This window comes from Cyanistes caeruleus, chromosome 33 (assembly GCF_971803275.1).
Source record: "Cyanistes caeruleus chromosome 33, bCyaCae1.hap1.1, whole genome shotgun sequence".
Classification (NCBI taxonomy): domain Eukaryota; kingdom Metazoa; phylum Chordata; class Aves; order Passeriformes; family Paridae; genus Cyanistes; species Cyanistes caeruleus.
This window is the reverse complement of record NC_141734.1, coordinates 181,408-196,789: the sequence shown is the minus strand read 5'-3', so window position 1 is coordinate 196,789 and position 15,382 is coordinate 181,408. Positions and strand designations below refer to the sequence as shown.

General features: G+C 57.3%; 1 protein-coding gene across 4 annotated transcripts in view; it reads left to right on the top strand.

Moving 5' to 3' along the window:
* The first annotated feature begins 107 nt into the window (after positions 1-107).
* LOC111945661 (ATP-dependent chromatin remodeler CHD8-like) overlaps positions 108-15,382 on the top strand; it is a 61,088-nt gene continuing 45,813 nt past the window's right edge. The window contains exons 1-9 of one of the 4 annotated variants that reach the window (XM_086870654.1): positions 108-243; positions 2,305-2,365; positions 6,170-7,764; positions 9,126-9,500; positions 10,224-10,591; positions 11,546-11,660; positions 11,752-11,934; positions 13,859-13,927; positions 14,057-14,112. In XM_086870654.1, the coding sequence (XP_086726780.1) occupies positions 7,207-7,764; positions 9,126-9,500; positions 10,224-10,591; positions 11,546-11,660; positions 11,752-11,934; positions 13,859-13,927; positions 14,057-14,112 (1,724 nt within the window). In that variant the 5' untranslated portion in view covers positions 108-243; positions 2,305-2,365; positions 6,170-7,206. Of the gene's footprint in view, positions 244-542; positions 2,366-4,593; positions 4,708-6,169; positions 7,765-9,125; positions 9,501-10,223; positions 10,592-11,545; positions 11,661-11,751; positions 11,935-13,858; positions 13,928-14,056; positions 14,113-15,382 lie in introns of those variants that run through there. The other 3 variants (XM_086870653.1, XM_086870652.1, XM_086870655.1) reach the window with 3 other exon arrangements.

The following is a 15,382-nucleotide window of genomic DNA, read 5'->3' as shown; positions in this document are numbered from 1 at the left end:
TCCGAGCCGCGCTCGCGGCGGGCGGCGGCGGCGTCTTGGGCCGTCCCGAGGGGTTCCGGTGCTTCCCGCGCGGCGGGGAGAGGCCGGAGGAGAGCGGAGAGGCGTTGGAGGACCGGGCCGGAGCGGCACCGGAAGTGGAAAGGGAGGAGCCCCCGGGGAGGATATGGGGAGGAACCATAGAGAAGGGGCGGAGCGCCGCCGGAAGGGGCGGGGCGCCAGCGGCGGGCGCGCGCGGCGCGGGCGGTGCGTCATCCGCGGCGACGGGCGGGGGGGGGCGGGGCGGGGGGGGCGAGGGGGGAGGGGGGGCCGTGAGGGGGGCGGGGGGGGGAGGGGTCCGGGGCAGATTTGGGGGCGATCCGGGCGGATTTGGGGGCGATCCGGGCGGGTTCGGGGCCGGGGGGGGGGGCCCGGAGGGAGCGCGGGGCCGCGGGGGGAGGCGGGGGGGGGGAGGAATCGGGGGGGGTTCGTGAGGGGCGGGGGGGGGGGAAAGGGGCGAGACGTGAGGGGATCCGGGGGGATCCGGGGGGGTTTGAGGGGGTTTGGGGGGAAATGAAGGGGTTTGAGGGGGGGGACAGAGAAATGAGGAGGTTTGGAGAGGTTTTGAGGGAAAACGAGGGGATTTGAGGGAAAACGAGGGGATTTGAGCGGGTTTGAGGGAAAATGAGGGGATTTGAGGAGGTTTTGAGGAAAAATGAGGGGATTTGAGGGAAATTAGGGGGTTTGGGAAGGTTTGGAGGGAAAATGAGGGGGTTTGAGGAACTTTTGAGGGAAAATAGGGGGTTTGGGATGGTTTGGAGGGAAAATGAAGGGATTTGGGGAAGTTCTGAGGGAAAAAAAGGGGGTTTGAGAGACGTGAAGGGATTTGGGGAGGTTTTGAGGAGGAATGAGGGGATTTGAAGGAAAATGAGGGGGTTTGAGGAGCTTTTGAGGGAAAATGAGGGGATTTGAGGGAAATGAGGGGATTTGGGGAGGTTTTGAGGGAAAACGAAGGGATTTGAGGGACACGAAGGGGTTTTGGGAGGTTCTGAGGAAAAATGAGGGAATTTGAGGGAAAACGAGGGGGTTTGAGGAGGTTTTGAGGGAAAACGAGGGGATTTGAGGGAAATGAGGGGGTTTGAGGGAAATTAGGGGGTTTGGGGAGGTTCTGAGGGAAAACGAGGGGGTTTGAGGAGGTTTTGAGGAAAAATGAGGAGATTTGAGGGAAAATGAGGGGGTTTGAGGAGGTTTTGAGGAAAAATGAGGAGATTTGAAGGAAAATGAGGGGATTTGAGGAAGTTCTGAGGGAAAATGAGGGGATTTGGGGAGGTTTTGAGGGAAAACGAGGGGGTTTGAGAGACGTGAAGGGATTTGGGGAGGTTTTGAGAAATGAGGAGATTTTGGGAGGTTCTGAGGGAAAATGAGGGAATTTGAGGGGAAATGAGGGAATTTGAGGAAGTTCTGAGGGAAAATGAGGGAATTTGAGGGGAAATGAGGGGATTTGGGGAAGTTCTGAGGGAAAACGAGGGGATTTGGGGAGGTTTTAGGAGAAATGAGGGGATTTGAGGGACATGAGGGAGTTTTGAGGGACATGAAGGGATTTGGGGAGGTTTGGAGGAGAAATGAGGGGATTTGGGAAAGTTGCGAGAAAAATGAGGGGATTTCAGGAGCTTTCAGGATAAATAAGGGCATTTTGGAAGGTTTTGGGGGAAATCAGGAGGTTTTGAGGAGAAATGAGGGGATTTGTGGAGGTTTTGGGGGAAATCCAGAGGTTTTGAGGGGCCTCAGGTGAGATTTGTGGGGAAATAAAAAAAGATTTTGGGGCCGTTTGGGGGGAAATCAGGAGGTTTCGAGTGAATTCAGGAGGTTTTGGGTGAAATTCAGGAGGTTTTGGGTGAAATTCAGGAGGTTTGGTGGTTTCTGGAGGGATTTTGGGGGGAAATCTGGAGGTTTTTAGGCTCTCTGGGCCTAAATCTGGGGAGTGATTTTGGTGAAATCGGGAGGTTTTGGGGTAAATTCCAGACTTTGGGGTGAAATTGGGAGATTTCGTGGTAAAATCAAGAGATTTTGAGGTAAAATTGGGAGATTTTGTGGTAAAATCAAGAGATTTTGAGGTAAAATTGGGAGATTTTGTGGTAAATTCGAGATTTGAAGTTAAAATCGGGAGGTTTTTGGATAAATGAGGAGTTTTGGGGTGAAATCAGGAGATTTTGTGATAAAATCAGGGGATTTTGGGGTAAAATTGGGAGTTTTGGGGTGAAATCAGGAAATTTTGGGAGTCACCGAGGAAGCCCTGCCCCCAATTCACGAAGCTCCGCCTCTTTTCAGGACCCTGCGCTCCCCATTGGCCCGCGGTCGGTGACGTCATCACGGGAGGCACCAATCAGAGGTGAGGGGCGGAGTCAAGAGCTTCGCCACCCCCCCAACTTCCCATCTGGAATCCCAAATTTCCGTTTTTTCCACCCAAATTTTAGGCTGAAATCCCAAATTTTTGTGTTTTCCACCCAAATTCCCGTCTGAAATCCCAAATTTCCATTTTTTCCACCCAAATTCCGAGTTCCCCCCCCAAACCTCGCCGTTCCTGTGCCGAGATTCAGCTTTGATTTCCTCAAATTCCAACTTTTTTTGACCCAAATTCCGATTTTTTGGGGATCCAAATCTCGGGAGTTTCACCTCAAATTGGTTTTTAGCCCCAAATTTCACCGATTTCACCTCAAATTTCCATTTTTTTTGGCTCTCAATCCCAGGTTTTTACCCCAAATTCCAGGATTTTGACCCAAAATTCCAAGATTTTATCCCAAAATCCCAAGATTTTACCCCAAAATTCCAAGATTTTACCCCAAAATCCCAAGATTTTACCCCAAATTTCAACTTCTGACCCCAAATTTTATGTTTTTTCCTCCTTTTTCGGGCCTAATTTCACCTCTAATTTTAATTGTATTAAATTAAAACCACATTTTTTAGTGAAAAACTAAATTTATATTAATTAGTTTAACTAACTTTATTTTATTAGAGTTACGTTCAATTAAATTTTGTTGGTTTCAGCTGCTTTAACCTCAACCAAACTCAATTTTTTTGGCTGAAATCTCATTTTCTCACCCCGTTTTTCCTCCATTTTTAATTTTTAATTCACTTTTAATTGCCAAAATCCGGGATTTTGGTGAAAACCTCATCAAAAAATGTGAATTTTGAAGGTTTTTTGTCCTTTTTTGAGTTTAAAATTTGTGGTTTTTTGTGTTTTTCTCCAAATTTGGAGCCAAATTTCCTCCAAAACGCAAAATTGAGATTTTTTTTCCCAACATTTTATCACAAGAATGAAAAATTTGGGGGAGAATTTTTCACTTTTTGTGGTTAAAACCTGGATTTTGAGGGGATTTCTGCAGAATTTGGAGCGAGATTGGTAAAAAATGGGAAATTTGGAGATTTTTATTTCCTTTTCGTACAATTTTAATCCATTTTGGGGCAGTTTTAATCAGTTTTGTATCATTTTAATTAATTTTTACACCATTTTAACCCTTTTTGGGACCATTTATCCCATTTTGGGACCATTTTAATCCATTTCGGGACAGTTTTAATCAGTTTTTTATAATTTTAATTAACTTTTACACCATTTTAATCCATTTTGCCACCATTTTAATCCATTTTTACACCAATTTCAACCATTTTGGCACCGTTTTAACCCATTTTGAGACACTTTTTCTGGCCTTGAGTGCACTTTTTGCCCTCACAGCGCCGTTTTTAACCACTTTGGTGCCTTTTAATTTATTTTTTTATGTATTTTGCGATGCTCCGGTTTCAGGCCCGAACCCCGAGGGCCTTTTGGGGCAATTTCTTGCGATTTTGGGGCATTTCAGCTCCACTTTCTCCCAAACCGCCTTTTCCGAGTGGCTTTTTCTCCCCACAACCGCCTCATTTCCAACCCTTTTACCCCATTTTACCCCATTTTGTCGGATTTTACCCCATTTTTCCGGGTATTTCCCCATTTTGCCGGCTTTAACCCCATTTTTTCCCACTTTTCGGCCCTCGCACCAAACCCAGCCTGGCTTTCAGCGCTGCCTCCTCTCCCTGCTCAGCGGGGCTCTGCCGATGCCGCCGCTCTCCCGCTTTTTTCGGGTTGAAATCCTGCGAATTCGGCGCTTTTTGGGTTATTTTTATTTCATTTCCCCCCCCCCCTTCTCTGAGGCGAAGGACCCCGGCCCCCCCTCAGCAGCCAAGATGGCGGCGCCCGGGGCTGCCCCTTTCCGCGCCTGCTCCGCGCGCTCCGGCACCGCCGCGGACGCCCCTCCCCGAGGCCCCCCCCCCCTTTCCTCTTCCAGGGGGGCGCTTCCGGGTGGGCGCGCGCAGCGCACCCGGCTGCCGGCGGCGCCGGCCAATCAGCGCTCGGCTCCTGGCGGCGCCGGCCAATGGGGGAGCGAGGCGGAGGGGGCGTGGCCCTGGCGGCGGGGGTGGGCGTGGCCCGGGCGCGTTGCGTTGCGCCGCGGCCGCTCCGTGAGGGCGCCCCGGGCTCGGCGCGCGCGCGCGGGGGGGGCCACGAGCGGAGCCCCCCCCCCCTTCCTTTTCTCTCCCCTCCCCCCTCCCCTTCCCTTCCCCCTCCTCCCCTCCCCCCCCCCTCACCCCGAATTTGAACGGATCCGTTTTGAGGGGGGGGGAAAAAAAAAAAAAACCCAAAAAAGCGCCCGGGTTCGTGGGGGGGGGGCCCGCTCTCCCCTCGCTCCCCTCACGGCCGGACAGGTAAGGCGGGAAAAAAAAGGGCGGGAAAAGGGGGAGCCCTCAGGGGTCGTGAGGGGAAAGGTGGGGGGGGGGGGGGGGGGGAACCGGCTCCGGTCCCGGCACGGGGGGCCCGGTTTGGGCCAGTTTGGGGTCCCAGTTTGGCCCAGTTTGGGGTCCCAGTTTGGCCCAGTTTGGGGCCCAGTTATCCCAGTTTGGGTCCCAGTTTGGGCCAGTTTGGGGTCCCAGTTTGGCCCAGTTGGGGGCCCAGTTATCCCAGTTTGGGGTCCCAGTTTGGGTCCCAGTTTGGGCCAGTTTGGGGTCCCAGTTTGGCCCAGTTTGGGGCCCAGTTATCCCAGTTTGGGGTCCCAGTTTGGGTCCCAGTTTGGGGCCCAGTTTGGCCCAGTTTGGGGTCCCAGTTTGGCCCAGTTTGGGGCCCAGTTATCCCAGTTTGGGCTCAGTTTGGGGTCCCAGTTACCCCAGTTTGGGGTCCCAGTTTGGCCCAGTTTGGGGTCCCAGTTTGGGCCAGTTTGGGTCCCAGTTATCCCAGTTTGGGGGCCCAGTTATCCCAGTTTGGGGTCCCAGTTTGGGTCCCAGTTTGGGTCCCAGTTATCCCAATTTGGGGTCCCAGTTTGGGTCAGTTTGGGGTCCCAGTCTGGGGTCCCAGTTACTCCAGTTTCGGGTCCCAGTTTGGGCTCGTTTGGGATCCCCATTTGTCCCAGTTTGGGGTCCCAGTTATCCCAGTTTGGGGCCCAGTTTGGGGGCCCAGTTTGGCCCAGTTTGGGGCCCAGTTTCGGGTACCAGTTTGGCCCAGTTTGGGCTCAGTTTGGGCTCCCAGTTTGTCCCAGTTTGGTTCCCACTTTGGCCCAGTTTGGGGTCCCAGTTACTCCAGTTTGGCCCAGTTTGGGGCCCAGTTTGGGGTCCCAGTTATCCCAGTTTGGGGTCCCAGTTATCCCAGTTTGGGGTCCCAGCTTGGGCCAGTTTGGGGTCCCAGTTATCCCAGTTTGGGGTCCCAGTTATCCCAGTTTGGGGCCCAGTTATCCCAGTTTGGGGCCCAGTTTGGGGTCCCAGATGCCCCAGTTTGGGGTCCCAGTTTGGGCCAGTTTGGGGTCCCAGTTATCCCAGTTTGGGCCAGTTTGGGGTCCCCGTTTGTCCCAGTTTTGGGTCCCAGTTATCCCAGTTTGGGGCCCAGTTTGTCCCAGTTTGGGCTCCCAGTTACCCCAGTTTGGTTCTCACTTTGGCCCAGTTTGGGGTCCCAGTTACTCCAGTTTGGGGTCCCAGTTTGGGCTCTCAGTTCCCCCCATTTGGGGTCCCACTGAGCTCAGTTCCCCCTTACTGGGACCCCCAATTCCCCTTACTGGGACCCCAGTTCCCCCTACTGGGACCCCCAATTCCCCCAAGGGCTTTTCCCGTCTCTTTTTGGGTGGAAACCCCCAAATTTGGGGGCTTTGGGCTCTCCCTGACCCCCCCTTTTCTCTCCCCACAGCCTGGAGCTCCGGAGCCCCCCTCAGCCTGAGAAGAGCCCCCCAAAACCCCCCGGGACCCCCCAAATCCACCCCAAATCCATTCCAGGACCCCCCAAATCCGCCCCCAAATCCCTCTGGGACCCCCCAAATCCTGCCAGGATCCCCCCAAAACCCCCGGGACCCCCCAAATCCACCCCAAATCCATTCCAGGACCCCCCAAATCCGCCCCCAAATCCCTCTGGGACCCCCCAAAACCCCCAGGGACTCCCCAACCCCCCCCATTTTGGGGTTGGGGACCCCCAAGTTCCCCCCCAGGACCCCCCAAATCCTCCCCAGGACCCCCAAAACCTCATTTTTTGGGGTCAAGACCCCCCACATTCCCAATTTTTGAGGTCACGACCCCCAAGCTTCCTCCAGGACCCCCCAAATTTTCCTTTTTTGGGGTACAACCCCCGGAATTCCCATTTTTCGGGGTCATCATCTCCTAAATTCCCATTTTTTGGGATCGTGACCCCCCTGAACCTCCCCAGGACCCCCCAAATTCCCATTTTTTTGGGGTAACACCTCCGAAATCCACGTTTTTTGTGTCAAGACCCCCCAAATCCTCAGTTTTTTGGGGTGACACTTCCCAAATTCCCGTTTTTTTGGGGTAACACCTCCCAAATTCCCGTTTTTTGGGATCGTGACCCCCCTGAACCTCCCCAGGGCCCCCCAAATCCTCATTTTTTTGGGGTAACACCTCCTAAATTCCCATTTTTGGGGTTCGGGACCCCCCAAATTCTCATTTTTTTGGGGTGACACCCCCTAAATTCCCATTTTTGGGGTTCGGGACCCCCCAAATTCTCATTTTTTTGGGGTGACACCCCCTAAATTCCTGTTTTTTTGAGGTAACACCCCCTAAATTCCCATTTTTGGGGTTCAGGACCCCCCGAATTCCCATTTTTTTGGGGTGACGCCCCCAATTCCCGCTGTTTTTTCGGGGTGACGCCCCCAATTCCCGCTGTTTTTTCGGGGTGACGCCCCCAATTCCCGCTGTTTTTTCGGGGTGCCCCCCGCCATGGCCGACCCCATGCTGGAGCTCTTTGACGACCCCCACCTGTTCGGGCTGGAGCCCCTCCCCCCCGAGGAGGAGCTGGGCCCCGCCCCCGCCCCTCCCCCCGCCCCCGGGGACCCCCTGGCCGAGGCTTTGGGGCTCTCGGGGGCCCTGGACCCTCCCCCTCCCCCCGCCCCCTCCGCCGACCCCGCCCCCCCGGCCCCGCCCCTCCCCCCGCCCCCCCCGCCGCCCCTCCCCCCGCCCGAGGCGCAGGTGCTGAGTCAGGGAAATCCCTTCATGGGGGTCCAGGCCGCCCCTCCCCCGCCCCCCGCCCCCGCCCCGCCCCCCAAAATCGTCATCCTCAAAGCCCCGCCCCCCTCCGGCCCCGCCCCGGCCCCGCCCAACGGGGGCAAAGCCGCCCTGGCCAAGGTGCTGGGGGGCGGGGCCAAGGGGGGCGTGGCCGCGGCAGGGGGCGGGGCCGGGGGGCCCCGGCAGGTGAAGCAGCTGCTGCTGCAGCCCCTGAAAACCGGGGGGGCCGCGGGGACCCCCCTGAAACCCGGCCTGAGCCTGGGCGGGGCACAGGTGAGGCACGGGGGGCGGGGCCTGGGGTGGGTGGGGTTTGGGTGGGGCCGGGTGGGGTTTGGGTGGGGCTGGGAGGGGTTTGGGTGGGGTCAGGTGGGGTTTGGGTGGGGCTGGGAGGGGTTTGGGTGGGGTCAGGTGGGGTTTGGGTGGGGCTGGGAGGGGTTTCAGGGGATGGGGGTGGGGCCAGGTGGGGACCGAGGTCACACTGACCCCAGTGACCCCATAGATGACCCCAGTGACCCCACAGATGACCCCATTGGCCACACTGACCTCGCACTGACCCCACACTGACCCCATAGATGACCGCACTGACCCTATAGATGACCCCACTGACCCCCCTGGCCCCATAGATGACCCCACTGACCCCATAGATGACCCCACTGACCCCATAGATGACCCCACTGACCCCATTGGTGACCCCACTGACCCCATTGGTGACCCCACTGACCCCATAGATGGCCCCAGTGACCCCACTGACCCCATAGATGATCCCATAGGTGACCCCAGTGACCCCATAGATGACCCCAGTGACCCCACTGACCCCATAGGTGACCCCACTGACCCCATAGGTGACCCCACTGACCCAACTGACCCCATAGGTGACCCCAGTGACCCCATAGATGACCCCACTGACCCCATAGATGACCCCAGTGACCCCACTGACCCCATAGATGACCCCACTGACCCCATAGGTGACCCCAGTGACCCCATAGATGACCCCACTGACCCCATAGATGACCCCACTGACCCCATAGGTGACCCCAGTGACCCCACTGACCCCATAGTTGACCCCGGTGACCCCCACTGACCCCAGTGACCCCAGTGACCCCATAGATGACCCCAGTGACCCCATAGATGACCCCATAGATGACCCCACTGACCCCATAGATGACCCCACTGACCCCATAGGTGACCCCACTGACCCCATAGATGACCCCACTGACCCCATAGGTGACCCCACTGACCCCATAAATGACCCCAGTGACCCCACTGACCCCATAGATGACCCCACTGACCCCATAGGTGACCCCACTGACCCCATAGGTGACCCCAGTGACCCCACTGACCCCATAGGTGACCCCACTGACCCCATAGGTGACCCCAGTGACCCCATAGATGACCCCACTGACCCCATAGATGACCCCAGTGACCCCACTGACCCCATAGATGACCCCACTGACCCCAGTGACCCCATAGATGACCCCACTGACCCCAGTGACCCCATAGATGACCCCACTGACCCCATAGGTGACCCCACTGACCCCACTGACCCCATAGATGGCCCCAGTGACCCCATAGGTGACCCCACTGACCCCATAGGTGACCCCACTGACCCCACTGACCCCGCCCCCCGTCCGCAGGGCGACTCCAAGCGCATCACCCTGGTGCTGCAGCAGCCGGCGGGCGCGGCGGCGGCGGCGCCGGGCCAGCGCCACGTGGTGCTGGGAGCCCTTCCCGGCAAACTCCTGCTGCAGGCCGGCACCGCCGCCGGCGCCGGCCCCGCCCCGCCCGGCCCCGCCAAGGCCGCGCCCGCCAGCCCCGCCCCCGCCAAGGTGGTGACCATCCAGCTGCAGGTGCAGCCGCCGGCCGCGCCCGGCCAGCCCGGCCAGCCCCAGAAGATCCAGCTGATCCAGCAGGCGGGGGCGGGGCCGCTGGGCGTGGCCCAGGTGCCGCAGGTGCTGGGCGGGGCCGGCCAGAGGCTGACGGTGCCGCTCAAGGTGGTGCTGCAGCCGCAGGTGAGGGGGGAGGGGCGGGGTGGGGGGCGGGGTCGCTGGGGTTTGGGGTGGGGGCGGGGTTGGGGAGGGGTCACTGGGATTTGGGGTGGGGTCAGTTTTGGGGCATGGTCACTCAGATTTGGGGTGGGTCACTGGGATTTGGGGTGGGGTCAGATTTGGGGTGTGGTCTCTGGGATTTGGGGTGTGGTCACTCAGGTTTGGGGTGGGGTCACTCAGATTTGGGGCGTGGCCACTCAAATTTGGGCGTGGTCAGTCTTGGGGTGGTGGCCATTCAGACTGGAGGTGGTCACTGGGATTTGGGGCGTGGTCACTCAGATTTGGGGTGGGGCCACTCAGATCTGGGGCATGGTCACTCTCGGGGTGGTGGCCATTCAGACTGGAGATGGTCACTCGGATTTGGGGCGTGGTCAGTCTTCGGGTGGTGGCCATTCAGACTGGAGGTGGTCACTGGGATTTGGGGCGTGGTCACTCGGATTTGGGGCGTGGTCACTCAGATTTGGTGCGTGGTCACTCTTGGGGTGGTGGCCATTCAGATTTGAGGCGTGGTCACTGGGATTTGGGGCGTGGTCACTGGGATTTCGGCTGTGGCCACTGGGATTTGGGGCGTGGTCACTCGGATTTGGGGCGTGGTCACTGGGATTTGGGGCGTGGTCACTGGGATTTGGGGCGTGGTCACTGCCCTCCCCACCCCCAGCACCGGTCACTCTCCGTCCCCCTCGCCAGGCCGGCTCCTCGGCGGGCGGCTCCTCGGCCGGGCTCTCGGTGGTGAAGGTGCTGAGCGGCGCCGAGGTGACGTCGCCGGCGTCGGCGCGCGGCGCGTCGGACGAGAGCCGCAAGCTGGAGCACCAGAAGAAGCAGGAGAAGGCCAACCGCATCGTGGCCGAGGCCATCGCCCGCGCCCGCGCCCGCGGCGAGCAGAACATCCCGCGGGTGCTCAACGAGGACGAGCTGCCCAGCGTCCGGCCCGACGACGACGGCGAGCGCAAGCGGCGCCGCAAGGGCCCCGGCGAGCGCGGCGGCGCCAAGGAGGAGCGGCCGCGGCGCGGGAAGGGGCAGGGAGGCGGCAAGAGCAAGGGGAGGGGCAAGGCCAGGTGGGTTTGGGGGTCAGCAGGTGGTGAGGGGCGTCCACGGGTTGGGTGGGCGTCCATGGGTTGGGTGGGCATCCATGGGTTGGGTGGTCATCCATGGGTTTGGTGGTCATCAGATGGTGAGGGTCATCCACGCGTTTGGTGGTCATCCATGGGTTTGGTGGTCATCAGGTAGTGATGAGGGTCATCCATGGGTTGGGTGGTCATCCATGGGTTGGGTGGTCATCCATGGGTTTGGTGGTCATCCATGGGTTTGGTGGTCATCAGGTGGTGGTGAGGGTCATCCATGGGTTTGGTGGTCATCAGGTGGTGGTGAGGGTCATCCATGGGTTTGGTGGTCATCCATGGGTTTGGTGGTCATCAGGTGGTGGTGGTCATCCATGGGTTGGGTGGTCATCCATGGGTTGGGTGGTCATCCATGGGTTTGGTGGTCATCCATGGGTTTGGTGGTCATCAGGTGGTGGTGACGGTCATCCATGGGTTTGGTGGTCATCCATGGGTTTGGTGGTCATCCATGGGTTTGGTGGTCATCAGATGGTGGTGGGGGTCGTGGTCAGCCATGGGCTTGGTGGCCATCAGGGGTTGTTCTTGGTGGTCACCAAACTTTAGCTATGGTGGTCACCCAACCTTGGCCATGATGGTCACCCAACCTTGGCCATGATGGTCACCCAACCTTGGCCATGGTGGTCACTTGGCCATGGTGGTCACCCAACCTTGGCCATGGTGGTCACCCAGCCTTGACCATGGTGGTCATTTGACCATGGTGGTCACCCAGCCTTGACCACGGTGCTCGCCCAAGCTTGGCCCTGCTGCTCACGCCCGCCCTTTGCCCTCCGTGGTGTCCCGCGTTTCTCCTGGCCGCGGTGGCCGCTGTCCGGCGCTGTCCGGTGCTGTCCGGCGCTGTCCGGCGCTGTCCGGCGCTGTCCGGCGCTGACCGCGGCCCCTCGCTGTCCCCAGCACCATCACGCCGGTGGTGGGCAAGAAGCGCAAGCGCAACGCGTCCTCCGACAACTCCGACTCCGAGCTCCTCCCGGCGCCGTCCCCGCGCCGCGACGACGACGCCGGCGTCCAGGTGTCCGCCCCGGGGGGGGGCGTGGGCGTGGTCACCCGTGGGGTGGGCGTGTCCACGGGGTGGGCGTGGTCTGAGCCGGCCAATCCCGCAGAAGCGGCGCTCGAACCGGCAGGTGAAGCGCAAGAAGTACACGGAGGACCTGGACATCAAGATCACGGACGACGAGGAGGACGAAGAGCTGGACGTGACGGGGCCGGCGCGGCCGGAGCAGCCGCCGGCGCCGCCGCCCCCCGAGCCCGACGGCGACGCCCTGCCCTCCATGCAGTTCTTCGTGGTGGGTGGCCTTCCTCCTCCTCCTCCTCCTCCTCCTCCTCCTCCTCGGCGTCTTCTTCGTCCCCTTCCCGTTGTCTTCCTGGCCTTCTCCATCTCCATGACCTTCGTCTTCATCCTGTTTCCATCATCTTAATCACCATCATCTTCATCACCATCTTGAGGTTCTTCACCTCCTCCATCATCCTCCTCATCTTCATTTCCATGACCTTCATCTTCATCCTCTTTCCATCATCTTCTTCGTCCCCGTCATCTTCTTCATCCCCATCATCTTCATCCCCATCGTCTTCCTCACCATCTCCTTGAGGTTCTTCATCTGCTCCATCATCTTCCTCATCTTCTCCATCTCCATAACTTTCGTCCATGTCTTGTTCCCGTCATCTTCTTCATCCCCATCATCTTCATCACCATCTTCTTGAGGTTCTTCACCTCCTTCATCATTTTCCTCATCTTCTTTGTGTTCATGACCTTCATCTTCATCCTGTATCCATCATCTTGATCACCATCATCTTCATCCCCATCATCTTCATCCCCATCATCTTCATCCCCATCATCTTCATCACCATCTCCTTGAGGTTCTTCACCTCCTCCATCATTTTCCTCATGTTCTCCATCTCCATGACGTTCATCTTCATCCTGTTTCCATCATCTTGATCACCATCATCTTCATCACCATCTTATTGAGGTTCTTCACCTCCTCCATCGTCCTCCTCATCTTCATTTCCATGACCTTCGTCTTCATCCTCTTTCCATCATCTTTTTCATCCCCATCATCTTCATCCCCATCATCTTCATCCCCATCTCCTTGAGGTTCTTCACCTGCTCCATCATCTTCCTCGTCTTCTCCATCTCCATAACCTTCATCTTCATCCTGTTCCCATCATCTTCATCACTGTCTTCTTGAGGTTCTTCCCTTTCTCCATCATCTTCATCACCTTCTCCATCTCCATGACCTTCATCTTCATCCTGTTTCCATCATCTTCTTCATCCCCGTCATCTTCATCCCCATCATCTTCCTCACCATCTCCTTGAGGTTCTTCAGCTCCTCCATCGTCCTCCTCATCTTCTTCATGTTCATGACCTTCATCTTCATCCTCTTCCCATCATCTTCTTCGTCCCCATCATCTTCATCCCCATCATCTTCATCACCATCTTGAGGTTCTTCACCTCCTCCATCATCTTCCTCACCTTCTCCATCTCCATAATCTTCATCTTCATCCTGTTCCTGTCATCTTCTTCATCCCCATCATCTTCATCGCCATCTCCTTGAGGTTCTTCACCTCCTCCATCATCTTCCTCACCTTCTCTATCTCCGTGGCCTTCATCCCTATCCCATTCCCGTCATCTCCATCATCTTCCTCACCTTCTCCATCCCCGTGGCCTTCATCCCCATCGTGTTCCCATCATCTTCATCACCATCTTGAGGTTCTTCATCTTCTCCATCATCTTCCTCATCTCTTCTATCTCCATAACCTTCATCCCCATCCCATTCCCATCATTTTCATCATCTTCTTGGTCACCATCATCTTCATCACCATCTCCTTGAGGTTTTTTGGCTCCTCCATCATCTTCCTCACCTTCTCTGTCTCCATGACCTTCATCCCCATCGTGTTCCCATCATCTTCATCATCTTCTTGGTCACCATCATCTTCATCACCATCTCCTTGAGGTTCTTCATCTCCTCCATCATCTTCCTCCCCTCCTCCATCTCCATGACCTTCATCTTCATCCCCTTTCCATCATCTTCATCACCGTCATCTTCATCATCATGTCCTCGAGGTTCTTCACCTCCTCCATCATCTTCCTCACCTTCTCTGTCCCCGTGGCCTTCATCCCGTTCCCATCATCCTCCTCACCTTCTCCTCCCCCCACCCCCTCCTCCCGTGGCCTTCCTCACCCTCCTCACCCTCCTCCTCCTCCCCCGGCAGGAGAACCCGAGCGAGGAGGACGCGGCCATCGTGGACAAGGTCCTGTCCATGCGGGTGGTCAAGAAGGAGGTGAGGCCGGTGGTCAGCGGTGGGGGGGGCGGCCGGAGGGTGTGTCCTGCTGGCCTTCCTCACCCTCCTCATCTTCATCATCTTCATCATCCTCATCTTCATCATCCTCATCATCCTCGTCGTCCTCAGCTGCCGTCGGGACAGTTGGTGGAGTCCGAGGAGTTCTTCGTCAAGTACAAGAACTAGTAGGTGATGGCCGGAGAGCTCGGGCCAGCGGTCACTGCTGGTCACTCGGGGTCACTCAGGGTCACTTGGGGTCACTGGGGGTCACTCATGGTCAGCTGTGGTCACTCGGGGTCATTTTGGGGTCGTTTGTGGTTGTTTGTGGTTCTTTGTGGTCACTGGTGGTCACTCATGGTCAGCTGTGGTCAGTGGTGGTCACTCGGGGTCATTTTAGGGTCGTTTGTGGTCACTGCGGGTCATTTTTGGGTCATTTTTGGGTTCTTTGTGGTCACTCAGGGTCACTGTTGGCCATTAGGGGTTCTTTGTGGTCACTGCTGGTCACTCATGGTCAGCTGTGGTCACTGGGGGTCACTGGGGGTAGTTTGTGGTCATTTGGGGTTCTTTGTGGTCACTCATGGTCACTGGTGGTCGCTGGGGGTCACTCAGGGTCACTTGGGGTCACTCAGGGTCACTCATGGTCATTGGGGGTCACTCAGGGTCAGCTCTGGTCAGTGGTGGTCACTTGGGGTCATTTTGGGGTCGTTTGTGGCCATTTGGGGTTCTTTGTGGTCACTCAGGGTCACTGTTGGCCATTAGGGGTTCTCTGTGGTCACTGCTGGTCACTCATGGTCAGCTGTGGTCACGGGGGGTCACTCAGGGTCACTGGTGGTCACTCATGGTCACTGGGGGTCACTGGTGGTCACTCGGGGTCACTCAGGGTCACTGCTGGTCACTCATGGTCAGCTGTGGTCACTGGGGGTCACTTGGGGTCATTTTGGGGCCATTTTTGTTCATTTTTTGGCTGTTTTTGGGTGGTTTTGGGCCGTTTTGGGTGGTTTTGGGCTGTTTTTGGCCGTTTTTGGCTGTTTCGGGGCCATTTTTGGGTGGTTCAGGGCCATTTTTGGGCCGTTTTTGGGTGTTTTTGGCTGTTTTTGGGTGTTGGGCTGTTTTTGGGTGTTTTGGGGCCGTTTTTGGGTGGGTTTTTGGCCGTTTTTGGGTGGTTTTGGGTGGTTTTTGGGCCGTTTTTGGGTGGTTTTTGGGCCGTTTTTGGGTGTTTTTTGGGTGGTTTTTGGGCCCTTTTTGGGTGTTTTTGGGCCGTTTTTGGGTGGTTTTTTGCCGTTTTTGGGTGTTCTTGGCCGTTTTTGGGTGGTTTTGGGCCGTTTTTGGGTGGTTTTTGGGCCGTTTTTGGGTGTTTCGGGGCCATTTTTGGGTGGTTTTGGGCCGTTTTTGGGTGTTTCGGGGCTGTTGCGGCGGCGGCGAGGGGGGCGTGGCCTCACCTGCGCCAGGTGAGCC